The sequence below is a fragment of the Rhinolophus hipposideros genome (genome assembly GCF_964194185.1).
Source record: "Rhinolophus hipposideros genome assembly, chromosome: 17".
Taxonomy (NCBI): Eukaryota; Metazoa; Chordata; class Mammalia; order Chiroptera; family Rhinolophidae; genus Rhinolophus; species Rhinolophus hipposideros.
In genome coordinates, this window is record NC_138063.1 from 43,332,207 (window position 1) to 43,348,145 (window position 15,939).

General features: G+C 43.7%; 2 protein-coding genes across 3 annotated transcripts in view; both read left to right on the forward strand.

Moving 5' to 3' along the window:
* The window catches only part of CLUL1 (clusterin like 1), a 30,968-nt gene extending 30,062 nt beyond the window's left edge, over window positions 1-906 (forward strand). For both annotated transcript variants that reach the window (XM_081078669.1, XM_081078668.1), the window contains one exon: window positions 365-906. In XM_081078669.1, the coding sequence (XP_080934795.1) occupies window positions 365-553 (189 nt within the window). In that variant the 3' untranslated portion in view covers window positions 554-906. The remainder of the gene's footprint in view (window positions 1-364) is intronic.
* Window positions 907-7,110: 6,204 nt separating this feature from the next.
* Window positions 7,111-15,740, forward strand: TYMS (thymidylate synthetase). Its single transcript, XM_081078670.1, has 7 exons — window positions 7,111-7,416; window positions 9,416-9,489; window positions 10,249-10,423; window positions 12,796-12,897; window positions 13,670-13,845; window positions 14,146-14,217; window positions 15,131-15,740. Exons 1-7 carry the CDS (start codon window positions 7,215-7,217, stop codon window positions 15,266-15,268), a joined length of 939 nt encoding a protein of 312 aa, XP_080934796.1. The 5' UTR covers window positions 7,111-7,214; the 3' UTR covers window positions 15,269-15,740.
* The last annotated feature ends 199 nt before the right edge of the window (window positions 15,741-15,939 follow it).

A 15,939-nucleotide genomic window follows, 5' to 3' on the forward strand; every position in this document is an offset into this window, starting at 1 on the left:
GCAAGTTCTGGCCAATAAAATGTGAACAAAAACAAGGATTATTTCTAGACTGAGATAGTGAAGAATCTGTATGTAGTTATCCATGCTCTTTCTTTACTGAGGGCACAAAGAAAGCCATTGTGTTCCATAAGCTACAGCCATGAGATGATGTCCCTCATCAGCAAGGATCCTGAGTGTCTAGGTGGTACGGAGCCCATAAAGGACATGTAACATGAGTAAGAAATAAACTTTTCTTGTAGGAAACCACTGGAATATTGGAGCAAATTAGTTACCGCAGTAAACCTAATCTTGACTAATGTGATATTAAATTAATCTTTAGTGTGCACTGGGGTTTAGTAATCTTTTACTGTATGATCCTTCCTAGGTAGTCCCAGGTGTTCTTGACGGAAATTTTTCCAAACAAGATGAAACGATGATAGACTTCAACATCTTGCCTTCCCCCAATTTCACACTCAAGATCCCTCCTGAAGAAAATGCTGATGGTTCTAACTTCGTTAGCTGCATTCTGGCAAAAGCTGTACAGTATTTTAAGGAGCATTTTAAAAATTGGTAAGCAGAGTGCCTGGTTAGGAATGCTTTGTTGACACGTGTAGATGATTCATAAAAGGAGAAAGCAACAAAAACTGGTTTTAAAATATCTGGAAAATATGTTCAACCTCATTAATAATCAAAGACATGGAAACTAAGACAACATAGCATTTTTGCCGATCAAATTTGCAAATCAGAAAAAAATACAAAGGTCTGATAGGAGTGTGATGAAATGGGAATTCTTGTTATTATTGGTGGGGATATGAACTGTTTCTGTCTTTGAAAATCTACTTGATTATGTGTGTCAAGAGCCATAAAATTTCTTTTTGATAAAATAATTCCTGGAATAAATCTTAAGAAATAAATCTAAATTTGATTAAAAATCCCCGTATCCCAAGATCTACAAGTTTGCAAAAAGATTTACGATAGTAAAATACCAAAAAAAAATCTTAATGTCTAAAAACAAGAGAATGGCTAAGTGGATTATGGCTAAATATCTTCTCAATTAGTGGTACAATTAAAACTATATATATTCTCCTTTGGTAATATGGTCAATGCTAAAGAATAATTACATTTTAATTCTCAGTTATTACCATGTTTCCCTGAAAATAAGACCTAGCTGGACCATCAGCTCTAATGCGTCTTTTGGAGCAAAAATTAATATAAGAGCTAGTCTTATTTTACTATAAGACCTGATATAATATAACACAATGCAATGCAATACAATACAATACAATACAATACAATACAATACAATATAACATAATACCGATCTTATATTAATTTTTGCTCCAAAAAACTCATTCGAGCTGATTATCTGACTAGGTCTTATTTTTGGAGAAACACGCTATTCATAAGGGACCTTGTTAGTGGGTTACCATCAATGTATAATTAAGCTAGATATTACTGGATTTGCTGGCTCTCTCTTTACCTCTGAGTTTTGGAGAACTTTTTTCAACTTGTATCAAACAACCAATATGTTTTTGGCATCTCCTAAGGGAAGACACAGGACCCCAGGCACTGTGAAGGAGAAAATAATGAATTCAACAAGATCCTTTCCCAAACGAGCTTTCTATCAAGTGGGAGATGGAAGGAGTGTAAAAGGCATACACAAAGAATAGTAACACCAAGAGGAATTTAGTGAGTACTCAAGCGTGGAGGCCTCTGGAAGCTGAGGGGAGAGAGAGTCTTTCATTTTGCTGAAGGAGAGAAACTTCTCAGCTGGATATATTTCCCCTTTTCTTTGCCTTTGCCACTGGCTTTCTATCTCCTCTCTTTTGATTTTTCCCTTCCCTCCCACTTTCCCCACCCTGTCTTCTCCCTACCTTTCTTTAAAAAATAAAAAAATTATATATACATACAAGGTCAATTAAGTTTGTGAACTCATCCTAGAAAAAGTGCTACATACCCCACTGCTGAATATCACCTTCGGAGTCCTCCCCTTGAGAAGCTGTGCACTGATGCCAGTGCCTAGTCCACCCTTCAAAGCAATTTTGGAACTCTGTTTCTGAAATGGCCATCAGAGCTGTCGTCATATTACCCTTGATGTCCTGAATGTCATCAAAATGTCTTCCTTTCAATATTTCCTTTATCTTCAGTTAGAGAAATAAGTCATTGGGGGCCAGGTCAGGTGAGTAGGAAGGGTGTTCCAATACAGTTATTTGTTTACTGGCTAAAAACTCCCTCACAGACAGTGCCGTGTGAACTGGTGCATTGTCGTGATGCAAGAGCCATGAAGTGTTGGTGAAAAGTTCAGGTCATCTAACTTTTTCAGGCAGCCTTTTCAGCACTTCTAAATAGTAAACTTAGTTAACTGTTTGTCCAGTTGGTACAAATTCATAATGAATAATCCCTCTGATATCAAAAAAAGGTTAGCAACATCGTTGCAACAAGTTCACGAACTTAATTGTCCTACCTTCGTATGTGTACTACGTACTCTATCCATTCACCCACTGACGGACACCCAGGCTGCCGCCACATCTTGGCCATTGTAAACAATGCTACAGTGGATGCACACATCCCCCCGAAGCAGCATTTTGGGTTTTTTTGGATAAATACCCAGAAGTGAGATTAGGTCCTTCTTTTGCCTCTTGTCATAGCCTTTGTTTTAAAATGTATTTTGTCTGATGTACGTATTGCTGCTGTAGCTTTTTTTATTGTTTGTTACCATTTTCATGAAATATCTTTTTCCATCCCCTTTACTTTCAGTCTGTGTGTGTCTTTTAATCTGAAGTGAGTCTATTGTTGGCAGCATGTGTATGGGTCTTGTTTTCTCAGCCATTCAGCAATCCTATCTTTTAAATGGAGCATTTAATTTAATCCTATCTTTTAAATGGAGGATTCACATTTAAAATAATTATTAATAGATATGTAGTTATTGCCATTTTGTCATTCATATTTTTTACCTTGTTTTTTTTTGTGTGTGTGTTTTTTTTTAAATTTTTTTGTCTTAAAGTCCCTCTAGGAATCCTTGTAATACTGGTTTATTGGTGAGGAATTCCTTTAACTTTTTTTTCATCTGGGAAGCTCTTTATCTGTCTTTCAATTCTAAATGATAGCTTTGCTGGGTAGAGTAATCTTAGTTGTAGTTCTTTGCTTTTGATTACTTGGAATATTTCCTACCAGCCCCTTCTGGCCTGCAAAATTTCTGTTGAGAAATCAGCTGACAATCTTATGGGAGCTCCCTTGTAGGTAACTAACTGCTTTTCTCTTGCTGCTTCTAAGATTCTTTCTTTGTCTTTAACCTTTGGCATTTTAATTATGATGTATCTTGGTGTGGGCCTATTTGGGTTCATCTTTTTGCAACTCTCTATGCTTCTGAGGCTTGTGCATCTATTTTCTTCCTAGGTTAGGGAAGTTTTCCATCATTATTTCTTCAAATAGGTTTTCAATTCCTCTCTCTCTCTCTCTCTCTCTCTCCCCCTGGCCCCCCATGGTGCAAATGTTGCTATTCTTGATGTTGTCCCAGAAGCACTTTATACTCTCCCCATATTCTATGGACTTTTTTTTCTGTTTTGATTGGGTGTTTTTTGGTACCTTATCTTCTAAATTGCTGATTTTGATCCTATGCTTCATCTAAGCTACTGTTGATTCCTTCTAATGTATTCTTCATTTCAGTTATTGTACTCTTTATTTCTGACTGGTTCTTTATATTTTCTGTCTCCATTTTTATGGTTCCTATCTCTTTGTTGAAGTTCTCCCTGAGATCACTGAGCATCCTTATAACCAGTGTTTTGGACTCTGTATCTGGTAGATTGCTTGCCTCTATATTGTATAGTTCTTTTTCTGGAGCTTTGTTCTGTTCTTTTACTTGGGAAATGTTTCCTTGTCACCACATGTTGGCACCTCCTTTATGTTTGTTTCTGTGTATTAAATAGGGCTGCTATGGCTCCCAGTCTTAGAGCAGCCTTATGTAGTATGTGTCCTGTGGGGCCCAGTGACACAGTCTCCCTGGTCATTTGAGCTGGTGCTCTGGGTGTGTTCATTCTGTGAATTGTGTGTGCCCTCTTGTTGTAGTTAAGCCTTGGTTGCTGTTTGCAAGTCAATGGGAAGGATTCACTGTCAGGCTGATTGGTTGTGAAGACGCTGTGACTGTAGTAAAGGAGTTGTGGTGCAGAGGCTGACCCTATGGAGCAGAATTCACTTTAGCAACGTTCTGGTGCCTGCCCACTCTGCCCTTTGGGTGTGTCATCCTTGGAAGTGGCTGGGTGATGCTCCAGTTCAGTCTGAAGCTAGCCACTGGGTGTGCCAGCCCGGATGGTCCCTGTTAGGGGTCCTGCGACAGGCCAAGTTCAACTGCAGCCTGTGCTCTGCCTAGTACCACCTGGCATGAGTCACAAAGCAATCTGTAGATGGCTGCCACTCACACTGGGCTTGGAGGTACCTCAAGAGGCTAAGCTGGGAACCAAGGGTGGCTCCTGCTAGTGCTGGGCTTAGGGCTGCTCAGCCAGAAGTACAGGACATGCCAAAGCCAGATGCTGCTTGTTATCATTTTGTGAACCTTTGAGAGATTTTAGGAAAGTCTGCAGCATGAACCAAGGCTGGCCATTTGAAGCAGCTTGGATAGGCCCAAAAGTTGAAGGGGCAGTGTCTCAGGGAATCACCAACAAACGGTGTTAGTCAGGTTGATGGAGACCGCCTGTGTTTGCACACTGGGAGCAGGGAGGGCTCAACCAAGAAACAATGGCTTCGGGGCCCCTGGATAGCTCAGGCTGTTGGAGCTCCGTGCTCCTAACTCCTAAGGCTGCCGGTTCGATTCCCACATGGGCCAGTGGGCTCTCAACCACAAGGTTGCCAGTTCAACTACTGGAGTCCCGCAAGGGATGGTGGGCCCCGCCCCCTGCAACTAAAGATTGAACACGGCACCTTGAGCTGAGCTTCTGCTGAGCTCCTGGATGGCTCAGTGGTTGGAGCGCATCCTCTCAACCACAAGGTTGCCGGTTGGACTCCCTCAAGGGATGGTGGGCTGTGCCCCCTGCAACTAGCAACGGCAACCGGACCTGGAGCTGAGCTGCGCCCTCCACAACTAAGACTGAAGGGACAGCAACTTGACTTGGAAAAAAGTCCTGGAAGTATACACTGTTCCCCAATAAAGTCCTGTTCCCTTTCCCCAATAAAAATCTTTAAAAAAAAAGAAAAGAAAAGAAACAATGGCTTCCACCAGCTACTCCATCTGAGAGAAAACTGCCCCTCCATCCCACGCCACGCCCTGAAGACAGACAATTTGTTCCTCCCCATATGTCCCTGGTGCCTTTCAAGCTGCTGCCTCAGTGCTGGAACTGAGAGTGAGTCTGTCAGTGAGTAAGTTGTGTAGTTCCTTTAAGAGGAGCACCTGGGACTCCAGCACCCTTCTTCAGTTTAATTGAGCTCAAAATAACAAAAGGAAAATAAACACAGAAGGTAACTTGTAAATGGAAAATATGGGATATTTTCAGCCTGGGATCCTCCCATGGTTGGAAATGTGTGGAGACCACTTTTTGGTAGGTGTGGAGTTGGGGGAATACCTGCATTTAGTTGGTTTTCCTGCAGGCATGCTAAAACATTGAAATAATATGCAGGACAATTCCGTCCCTTTCCCACCCCTGTCCCACACCCCCGCCCCCCGCCCCCGTAAAGAACCATGCAGTTCCTGACCCACTCAGAGCTGCCCCTCCAGGTGACATTTTTGTTTCTTACACCCAGGGTCACTCTCAAACTAGTGCAAACACAAGTCCCCATTCCTGTCTAAAGCCTGCTTTTTGAGTTCAGGTTTTCTGACTCAGCGTCTGGAGACAGCCCACCTTATCCAAACAGTACAACACGATACTGGAGGGCCATCATTCCCAAAGGAGATACAGGTGACTTTTAAAATCTATTATTACACTAGCATGGGAGTGGGGAAGAGTGAATCTACATTGATCTGGGAAAGACCAGCCTAGTATTGTGATGGGTTAAATCTAAAATATCTGCTATCCTATAGCCCAATGTACTTCGGTGTACTGTGGCATTTGTGAGCACTCATACAACCAAACAGCAAGAACATGGACTTTCCAACTATGAGGTTTGTGACATGTTCCCTGAAACACTTCCTTAGTCTGTTCTTAGGGTTTTTCCCCCTTCAATTAACCCAAAAGGCCAGTTATTTTGTAAATTTTCTTTGATTCCATTTATCTTGTGTAATCTTTGTGCCATATAAAGGCATGCAACATTGTTTTTGCTGAGCAGATTAGGCAGAGCTGCAGATGAAAGGTATTACTTCCTCCCAGAATCAGTTTTTGTTACAAAAATGTTAACCTTGAGTTTGAGAGGTACTCTTTAGCAGAATGAATCCAGCAACTTGAACAGAGAATAAACATGAGATAACAAGGAAAATAAACTGACTTTATTGAATGGCAAGAAATAATGTTTCATATGTTTCAGACAGAGCCCACATCTTCTGCTTCATAACCCCAGACGTAGCAACAAAATATTTATTGAGCATCTACTATGCGCTCAATAAACAGTTGTTGATTCAAAAGACTGCTTGTTGTCTATACATTCGTACATTTTAAATTCATTATCAAATAGTTCCACCCACCAGTGTTTATATTCTAAACATTTCATTAAAATTGAAATTTTTGCTTTTAAAAACTTGAAAACGTCTGTTTGTCAATCATTTTAAAAAGCTGCCTTATTCCACCTGCTCCAGCTGCCGGCCTTCAGTGAGGATGGAGAGAAAATGGAAATGCAAATCAGTAGTTAGCAAGCACCCCTCCGCTGCAGGAAAACGTAGCTCAAACGACAGGGTTTTGTTTGTTTTTAGATTTTAGAAACACGTGGCGACTGCTCCAGGCTCTGCTTGCTTGATCAGCGAATGGCGCAGTCGATCCCGAAACTTTCCAACTAGAGCAGCCTTTCTTACCCAATGCACCAAGATACAGGCTTTAGGACTGCTTTCTAAAACAAAGGCTCTTCACTTTCTAAACGGGGTCAATGGGACCGGACTCAGGAGGCTAGTGCGCTCTTCCCGGAGCGCAGAGCGGCCACCCCCGCGGCGCCGCGCGTTTCCAGGACACGAGGGGGCGCGAGTGCCCGCGGGCTCCCGCGTACCCGACGTCTCCGAGCAGGAAGAGGCGGAGTCGCCGACCAGGCGGCGGGAAAAGAGGAGCTGAGAAAGTCCTTAACTGTCTTCCCACCGCGGTCCTGGTTCCTGCGACCGCGCTGGCGCCATGCCTGCCGCCGGCTCCGAGTTGTCGAGCTTGCCGTCGCCGCCCGCGGCGCAGGAGTGGGGCGTTGAGCCGCGGCCCCACGGGGAGCTGCAGTACCTGGGGCAGGTCGAGCACATCCTCCGTTGCGGGTTCAGGAAGGATGACCGCACCGGCACCGGCACCCTGTCGGTGTTCGGCATGCAGGCGCGCTACAGCCTGAGAGGTGACCGCGGCGGGGCCAGGGGCAGGGGAGGGCGCGCGCCCCGGTGGGCTCCGAGCTGCCGCTGGAGAGAGGGCGGACCTGCGGTGAGCCTTGCGCCCTAACCTCAGTAATGCCCAGAGATGGAGGACGCAGCCTTGGTCTTTCGTAACTGACCCCGAAGCCGAGACTCGGATTAGAGAGCTGATTTGCCTCGGGTCACACGGGCAAGAGTGACAGAACTGGGAGGTAAAATCACTCAGGTCCTTCTGGCTCTGAGAACTGCTCTTAATCACCCCATTATGCTGTCTTCCCCACAGCGGGCAAGACCCAATAGTGTTTGCCTCCTACTGGAGTGGGAGAGGATCTGCCTGCGCTTGACCCAGCATTTGGTCGGAGGTCCGGTTGTCGCCCCTCCCCTCCCCTCCCCCTGTTGGCGCGTTCTGCTTCGCAGTTATTTTCAAAATTGGAGGCAAGATTATGTGGGCGGGGCAACCCCGGCGGGAAGAGAAAGAACTGAGAGGGAACGGCGGGAACTTGTGGTTCATGACATCTACTGTCATGAACCAGCTTTCCTCTTAAACCTTGAAACAGGAGCTGGAGAGTCCGAGTAGAAGTTCTCGTCTTTTACTTTTAAAATAGATGGCTCCTGGGAAGAAGTGTCTCTTGGGGGTTGTTCCCGGCAAGCTTTCACAAGACAAAGGGGCAGGGTAGGGGTGGCCACAAGACATGCAGAGGGTGCCAAGAAAATGTATGCACATTTTAAGAAAAGAAAAAACTATTAAAGTTGTAATACTCAAAATATACTGATAACAAAAGATGAATACAAGTCACATTTGACTTCTACAATTACAAGAGGTGCTCAAAGTGGTTACCATCAGCGTTCAGACACTTCTGATTATGGCAAACTATTGCTTGAGCAATATTGGCCAAAGTGTGCACTTGTACACATTTTTTTGGTCCCCTGGCGCCCCCCCCCCCATATCCTTGACACAGGTTTGGAGGGTGGTTTTGAGTGGGCAGAACCACTATTGGTGAAGCAGGTGAAATGTGGTCAGGGGAGAAAGCCTCCACCTCCACCCTTTCTGGAGACTGGAAATTACCCGCCTGCAGCAGGTAAACTGCTTGGGACAACCTGCTGAGGCCTCCAATGAGCCACAGGCCTAGTTTTTACTCCAGCCCTTCTGCTTAGACCCTGTTACTTAATCTCTAGTCTTCAGACTTCCTATGTGCTCAAAATGGAGGAAATAATGTTCAGGCAATACTGATACAAGTAGGTGCTTGAAAAATCTATCCTTGTTACATGAATAGCAACTATTCTACTGAATAGGTGCCGAATTTAGAGATAAGTTTTTTCATTTATACTTCTCTATTGCTTGAAGCAAACTTCTGTATTCCCTCATGGTGTCTGTAAAGGAGATTGTAAAGGTGTCTCAAGGAGGGTTGTTTTGAGGATTAAATAGGATCATGCATATAAAGTGTTGAAACAGTTACTATTGTTGGTACACTTAAAACACAGAGGTTAATTTGCTTTGCAAATCTTCAAAAACTATTCTTCAGTTTTGTTAATGTGATATCTACCCCCAGGTCCTGAGCAAGTTTTACCTGGCAGGATAATCGTGGAATAGCCCTGGGAGCTTTCAGACTTTGTCCCGGGTACACTTTGTGTGTTATTTTCACACCTCTGCAAAGGGGGTGTAGTTCACTAACAGGATAGTTGATGGTCTCTGTTTCCCTGACCCCATGGGCATCCCTGCCTGGCCCCTGCCCCCTCCACTGTGTGGAATTCCTGTGTCCGGTGGGTGAGGGGCTCAAGAGGGTAGTTTCCTTCAGAATTGTATCGCTGACTTATCCTGCGGCTTGAGGGTTCCTCCCTCATCCAGGTTGCCCACTTGGCAGGAGTTTCCGGTTGTTCCTGTGGTCACTCCAGGACATAACATCCTGGGAAGTTTTCTTCCACAGAGAAAGTTGGATGGCATGTTCTATTTTCCCATTTGAAATTATATGGCAAACTATTTTTCAGATGAATTTCCTCTGTTGACAACCAAACGTGTATTCTGGAAGGGTGTTTTGGAGGAGTTGCTGTGGTTTATCAAGGTAAAAAAGGGAGGTTAGAGGATAGGCGCAAAGCCCAGGTTGTGTGGCACCATCGCCTGGCTTGTTACCATTATGGCGCATCAGACCTGAAGGCGCTAGAGGCCGATGGGGGTCTGTCCTTGACCTGGATACACAGTCAGGATACAGGTTACAATGACAACGGCCAAATCTAATAAGTTGAAATATGAGAAATAAACGTAAGGCTTGTCTGTGGCAAAAGAAAAACCAACCAACAACACCTTGACTGTGCAAGTATAGGTTGGGGTAAACACTTAATAGTGGCACATAAAAGATAATGTGACTGATCCATTTCCCAGAGAGCTAGTGCTGATTTGGCCAATCAGAAACATCCTTTATACCAGATCTAAGTAACACCAAACATCACACGTGAGGCACATTCACTCTGCGTATCACACTTGGACACAGAACACATTTGGTTAAGAATTATAAAACCACTAGATTGTGTGGGAATAGTTAAAGGGCTTAGAGGTGTTTAGTCTAGAAAATTTAGTTGAGGGGAACAGGAAAAAAGATTTGAGAGGGTAGTTCCACAGAAGGGATCAGATTGTCCTGGAGGACCTCCACAGTTTGGGCTGGGACAAGCCTGCTTAAAGACAGGACGTGTTAAGTGCCTGTCGCCAGTGTGTCAGCACAGTCCAGAAGCGGGTTTGGTGGGAGGCTCTGGGGGGAGGAGCCCTAATGACTCAGAAGTCTCCTGGATGAGTGAGTTCACCTGCGCTGCTCTCCCATGTCTTCTAGGGATCCACAAATGCTAAAGAACTGTCATCCAAGGGAGTGAGAATCTGGGATGCCAACGGGTCCCGTGACTTCCTGGACAGCCTGGGATTCTCCAACAGAGAAGAAGGGGATTTAGGCCCAGTTTATGGCTTTCAGTGGAGGCATTTTGGAGCAGAATACAAAGATATGGATTCAGGTGAGGAAACAGTGTTGCCTCACGTTCCTTAGCACCTGTCTTACTTTGCTCCATGGTTTCAAGCGAAGTGTGGAGGATAAAAAGGCAGTGTCTGAGGGGCTGGTGTATAACTTTGACCTTGTGAGAGGCTATTTCAGATTCAGGAGCCACAACTACACCTCATGGAGGTCAGGTCACACTCTTGGTGATTAGCATTATTGTGTGCTTGGTACTTTCCATGCCTTGTTTTGTTAGCACACACTGACACAGCTGGTCGTTATGTTGGGCAATAAGGTGAGAACGTCATCTAGGAGATGAGACGCCCAGGGATTGCCCTGCAAAGGCTTTGCTCTCCCTTTCCTTTTTAAGACCGAGCCACCCAGCACACTGTAGGTGGTGCTGCTGTGATAGCGCAGTTCTTAGTTCATCCTCCCCTCCCCCACCCTGCTGGATGGAGGAAGATGAAACATCTCGTTCCTGGATATCCACCTTCCTCTGTCACTCAGTGGCACCACTTGCTGAATGTCACAGAGCCTGGCCCTGGTCCTTTGACCCTTCCTGTCCCATCTGTCTGTAGGTCAAGGATTATAAAAGCAAATTTGTACCTTGGTTTTGTGTGTGTGTGTACGCGTGTACGTGCGCGCACACACACACAGGAAGTAACAGTTTGATGGCTGGGCAGAGACTAGCGACCAGAAGAGCACGAGTCTCATCTAAAGGGACAGTCACATCTTACCTCCATCCAGCTAGATGGATGTGGGGCTAATATCAGAATTCTTCAATAAAAGCCTAAAAACCTGCATGTTATGTGCAATCTTGAGATCTTTTGAATGTTGGTAACTTCATTCGGTTTTAAAATGCTGTGCAGACCTGGAATCGGCACAAATTCAGAGAGACAGAAAGTAGAATGGTGGATCAGGCACTGGGGAGGGGAAATGGGGCGTTGTTTAATGGGTACAGAGTTCCAGTTTAGGAAGATGAAAAAGATCTGGAGATGAATGGTGGTGATGGCTGCACAGCACTGGGAATGTGCTTAATGCCACTGACCGCACGCACATTTAAAAATGGTTAAAACGGTAAATTTTATGTTATGTAAACTTTACTGTAATCTTTAAAAAAATACTGTGTAGTCCAAACTATTTCTGCACGTAAATGTTCTGTCGGTTGTTAGTATTCAGCCTGACCTAGGACCTCCTCAGAATGTGAGGTTACTCCCTGCCTTGACTGTACCTTAAAGCCTGCCTAGAGTTCAAGTATTTGTTCTCCCTAAGGTGCCTAATTAAATCATGTCCTTAATTTAATGTATGACTGCTCAGCCGTCGGACTTCAATAGGAGAGGGGTTTTTGTTCATTTTTAAATTTTAATCTTTAGATAATTATAGGTTTACAGGAAAATGCAAAAACAAAAACAAAAAAGTAGAGAGGTCCGCTACCCTTCACTCAGTTTTGTCCAACTTATAACAACTTGTATAAGTCGACACTGGCAAAATCCACGGAGCTGACTCAGATTTCTCCCGTTTCACATGTATTCATTAGCATGCGTGTGTACGCAATTTCAGAGCATGTATAAAAGAGCTATATAACCACCACAATCAGGATACAGAACGGTTCCACCACAGTTCGTTTTTTAAAAAATTTTTTAATATTACCTTTTTTGGGAACTGATTGTGGCAAGTCTTTCCTCCAAAAAAATTAAGAAGTACTGGACTAGGACGCAGCCTGACACCAAAACCAGAGGAGAAGATGAAGCTCCACACTTCTCAGCTTCCAGTTCAGAAGGAAAGCAAAGAATTCAAGTTCAGAGACCAGGAACGGGAGAAACGTTCAAGTGGTGTAATAATTATAGAAGTTGCCTGATATTTACAAATCAATAGGGGTTTACCTGCTAAATTGTCATTTTAGGTGGGAGTGTTGGAAAGATAGTGTCAAGGTCCTAGAAAGGAATCCACAATCGTGTTAGTCGTAAACATGTATGGAATGGTATGTTCTATGTAAGACCTAGTACTTTCTGTGGGACGTGGGTAAACTAGATCATGTCAGTGAAGTATGACAAGAATGGTTGATGGGTATAGAGACTAAATCCTTTGTGGACCACTGAAAGAAACGGGTTGTTGAGATTGGGGAGGGGGAGGAGGTGACACCACGACTGACGACGGACTATTTAAAGGACTCTTATGTGGAAAAGAAAATAGACTTTGTTGTGGCTCCAGAGGACAGACCTAAGAACCTAGACCAGGCATTGATCTCAACATAACTCAACAAGATGTGAGAAGCACCTTGGATATCCTGTAACCACGAGCCAGAGGGGGTTGTGGAAAACAGTGTGATAGATAAGCTCTAAGGCCTCTGGAATTAATGTGTACATGTGTTCTCTCTTTTTGATAATTCCGTAGATTATTCAGGTCAAGGAGTAGACCAACTGCAAAAGGTGATTGACACCATCAAAACGAACGCTGATGACAGAAGAATTATCCTCTGCGCGTGGAATCCGAAAGGTTGAAAACACCCCAGTCATCCTCTGGTGTCCTAACTGTAGCACAAAGGGAAGCATCGTCCCTTTGTGGAGGGGCCTCCAGTGTGGGGCAGGCCCCGGGAACTGTCCCCAGCCTCGTGGCTGGTTGGGTGACCCTGGGCAGGTCACACTTGGCCACATTTTCACCTTCAGAGGATGGGATTGGACCCAGATGATCTTAACTTGTATGTTTGTACTTATTCTTACTCCAAAAAGGGCTTTTAAGTTGCTTGTAAAAATACATACAAGATTTTAACATTTTAAATTGGGGCCAATAAAGTTTCAGATCACTTCTACCTCGATGTTAACATTTAAACAACTATTATAAAAATTAAACTTACCAAGGTGTAGTAAACACCCAGAGAGGAATATGTGCATCTGTAAGAGAGACTTTGAATCCAGGAAGGTGTGCCTGAGACGTGAGTTTCCTGTGGTCCCTGCAAATGAATTCTTCCTGTACTTGTAGTTTGGTGCCATGAAGGTAGCACCGGTAACTAATTTCAGCTCAGGTTGGAGAGCGCTGTTTCAATTGTAAATGTGCATCACAGAAGCCTCCTGTTGGGGACAGCCCTCCGTCGGCTTTGTGCCACCCCTGGGACTGGAATGGTCTGCTTTTGCTGTGAGGGGAAGGTGTGGCTCATTCTCATGATCTCCACCGGATGACTTGGCTTCTGTGTCTCTCTGTTGTACTTTGCCTATATAGCTGTGTTCTTTAAAACCACCAGCCCTCATTTTCTTCTGTGCTGGCTCCTCAGATCTGCCTCTCATGGCCCTACCTCCGTGCCATGCCCTTTGCCAGTTCTACGTGGTGAACGGTGAGCTGTCCTGCCAGCTGTATCAGAGGTCAGCAGACATGGGCCTGGGGGTGCCCTTCAACATCGCCAGCTACTCCCTGCTCACCTACATGATCGCACACATCACTGGCTTGAAGGTGGGCTGCTCTCGGGAAGGGACAGTTGTTGCCACCTGAAAGCTCTGAACTCTTAGATTCTTTAACATGAGAAAGCTAACTGCAGAAAATTCTGATCCTTGTGGTCTATATAAACAGGTTTATATAGATTGTTTATAATACAAGCTAACTTTTATGAGTAAACTTTTCTTAAAACCAATGCTAGTTTAATTTTCTGAAAAGCTCTGAGATGTCTACATACTTTATGTAATGTTTTTACATGATGTGTTGTTTTAAAGGGATTGAAACTAAAACTGGTTTGCTTCCTCCCTTGTGATTTAGCCAGGTGACTTTGTACATACTTTGGGAGATGCACACATTTACCTGAATCACATTGAGCCGCTGAAAATGCAGGTGAGAATTCTGTTACACTTTGAAGTTTGGTCCCTTCTCTTGATAAAAGGTTGATTTATAGGACATCCCTCCTGTAATAGCATTCTTGACAGAAGATGAACTGTTCCAGCTGCAGGGCTTCACGTTAGGGACGGCTGGTGGTGGGTAGGGGCAAGGAGTCACGTGCTTCAACAACCATAGGCACCCAGTATGACAGGTGCTGTGGGGTACTAAGTAGCAGTACCACAGAGGGACAGCCACATTCAGAACAGGGCTTATGGGAACTTCCCAGAATATAAGAGTGTCTGTGTCACAAGAATAAAAATTTGGACCAATACTTCAAGATTAGACCCAGGTTTGGAAAGTTTCTCTTTTGATGGAGTTTGTCTGCTTTACTAGAGTGACGTCAGGGCTTATCCAGATGCTTCTCTCTGGCTACCTGCTCCAGTCATGGTGGTCAGAATAATTGGAGGCTGTCCATTGCCACTGGCCGCTCATCCCAGGAATCCTGTCTTGCGTCCCTTTGTGTTAATTGCGCTTTCTGACAGGAACAGTTGGGATAAGGATTATGGGGCTCACATAACCATTCTGAGTGCCTACTATGAGTTACAGATACAAAAGTAAAAAGACTGTGTCATGTCCTTAACAAATTTACCAAGAGCAATCAGTTATAAAAACATATCAGCTTGGTGAGCCACCAGGCTCCTGACACTGATTCCACAAAATACCCTTCCTTCTCCACATGTGTGACAGAATCAGTCAGTTATGCTCCAACAGTATTGCATAACCAGCAACAAGGTAGCTACAGTATTACACCCCTGTAAAATACTTCGTTGATCAAATACTGTGTACTTGTTTCATGAAGGGACACAGGGAGCAGAATTAAAGTAGGTTATACAGATATGGCAATATAATGGTCTTACATTGTTTTTAGCTTCAGCGGAAACCAAAGCCTTTTCCAAAGCTCAAAATCCTGCGCAAAGTTGAGACAATCGATGACTTCAAGGCTGAAGACTTTCAGATTGAAGGGTACAATCCTCACCCGACTATTAAAATGGAAATGGCCGTTTAGAGTGATTTTAAAGGAGTTGTTTGAAGAATACTGTCAGTCCTGAAGGGGTTAGACTGGATGCTCAGGTGAAAGTTCTTTGCTCTAAAGGAAGAAGGAACTAGGTCAAAACTCTTGGTGACTTATCAATTATTAACTCTTAACGCTGTGTTACCATTGGCAAGTATAACTGTTGGTTATCTTAGTAATAAAAGGCCCTGAGTTTTGTTCACACACTGAAAACGTATGAAAATGCTGAGATTATAAAGTCAGGAGATTAAGAATTTATATACTCTTAACAAAAACATGTACATGGTATTTCAATCCCATGTTTTTATGAAGGTTAGTGAATTTCAAGACGTATGTAAGCTATTCCGTAAATTTGAATAAGCTGAATAACATCAGTCATAATGATAATGTGTAGCTGATGTGGTTGTGAACATTTAAAGTTATATTTGTTTTATATGTTGCTTTAATAAAGACGTGTTCAGCATTCATCTGGTTTTTGTTTTTAATTCTCTATTGCCATTCTGCACAATTCCTGCCTAAAATAGATTAACTGAACTCTCCTAAATAAACGCGCTATATTCTTGTTTGGATACTGCCTCAGCCTCTGACCAAACTAAATTTTTCCCTGCTTTTGATTCATCTACTTCTGGCTGCATTTTATCATTAAAATATATTTGGGAAAAATG

Bases quoted from the DNA above. Each gene is read 5' to 3' on its own strand.
- TYMS (XM_081078670.1), top strand. From the start codon at position 7,215: ATGCCTGCCGCCGGCTCCGAGTTGTCGAGCTTGCCGTCGCCGCCCGCG. The intron at 7,417-9,415 runs GTGACCGCGGCG...ACTATTTTTCAG, and splicing joins GGCGCGCTACAGCCTGAGAG to ATGAATTTCCTCTGTTGACA. The intron at 12,898-13,669 runs GTTGAAAACACC...CTGGCTCCTCAG, and splicing joins CTGCGCGTGGAATCCGAAAG to ATCTGCCTCTCATGGCCCTA.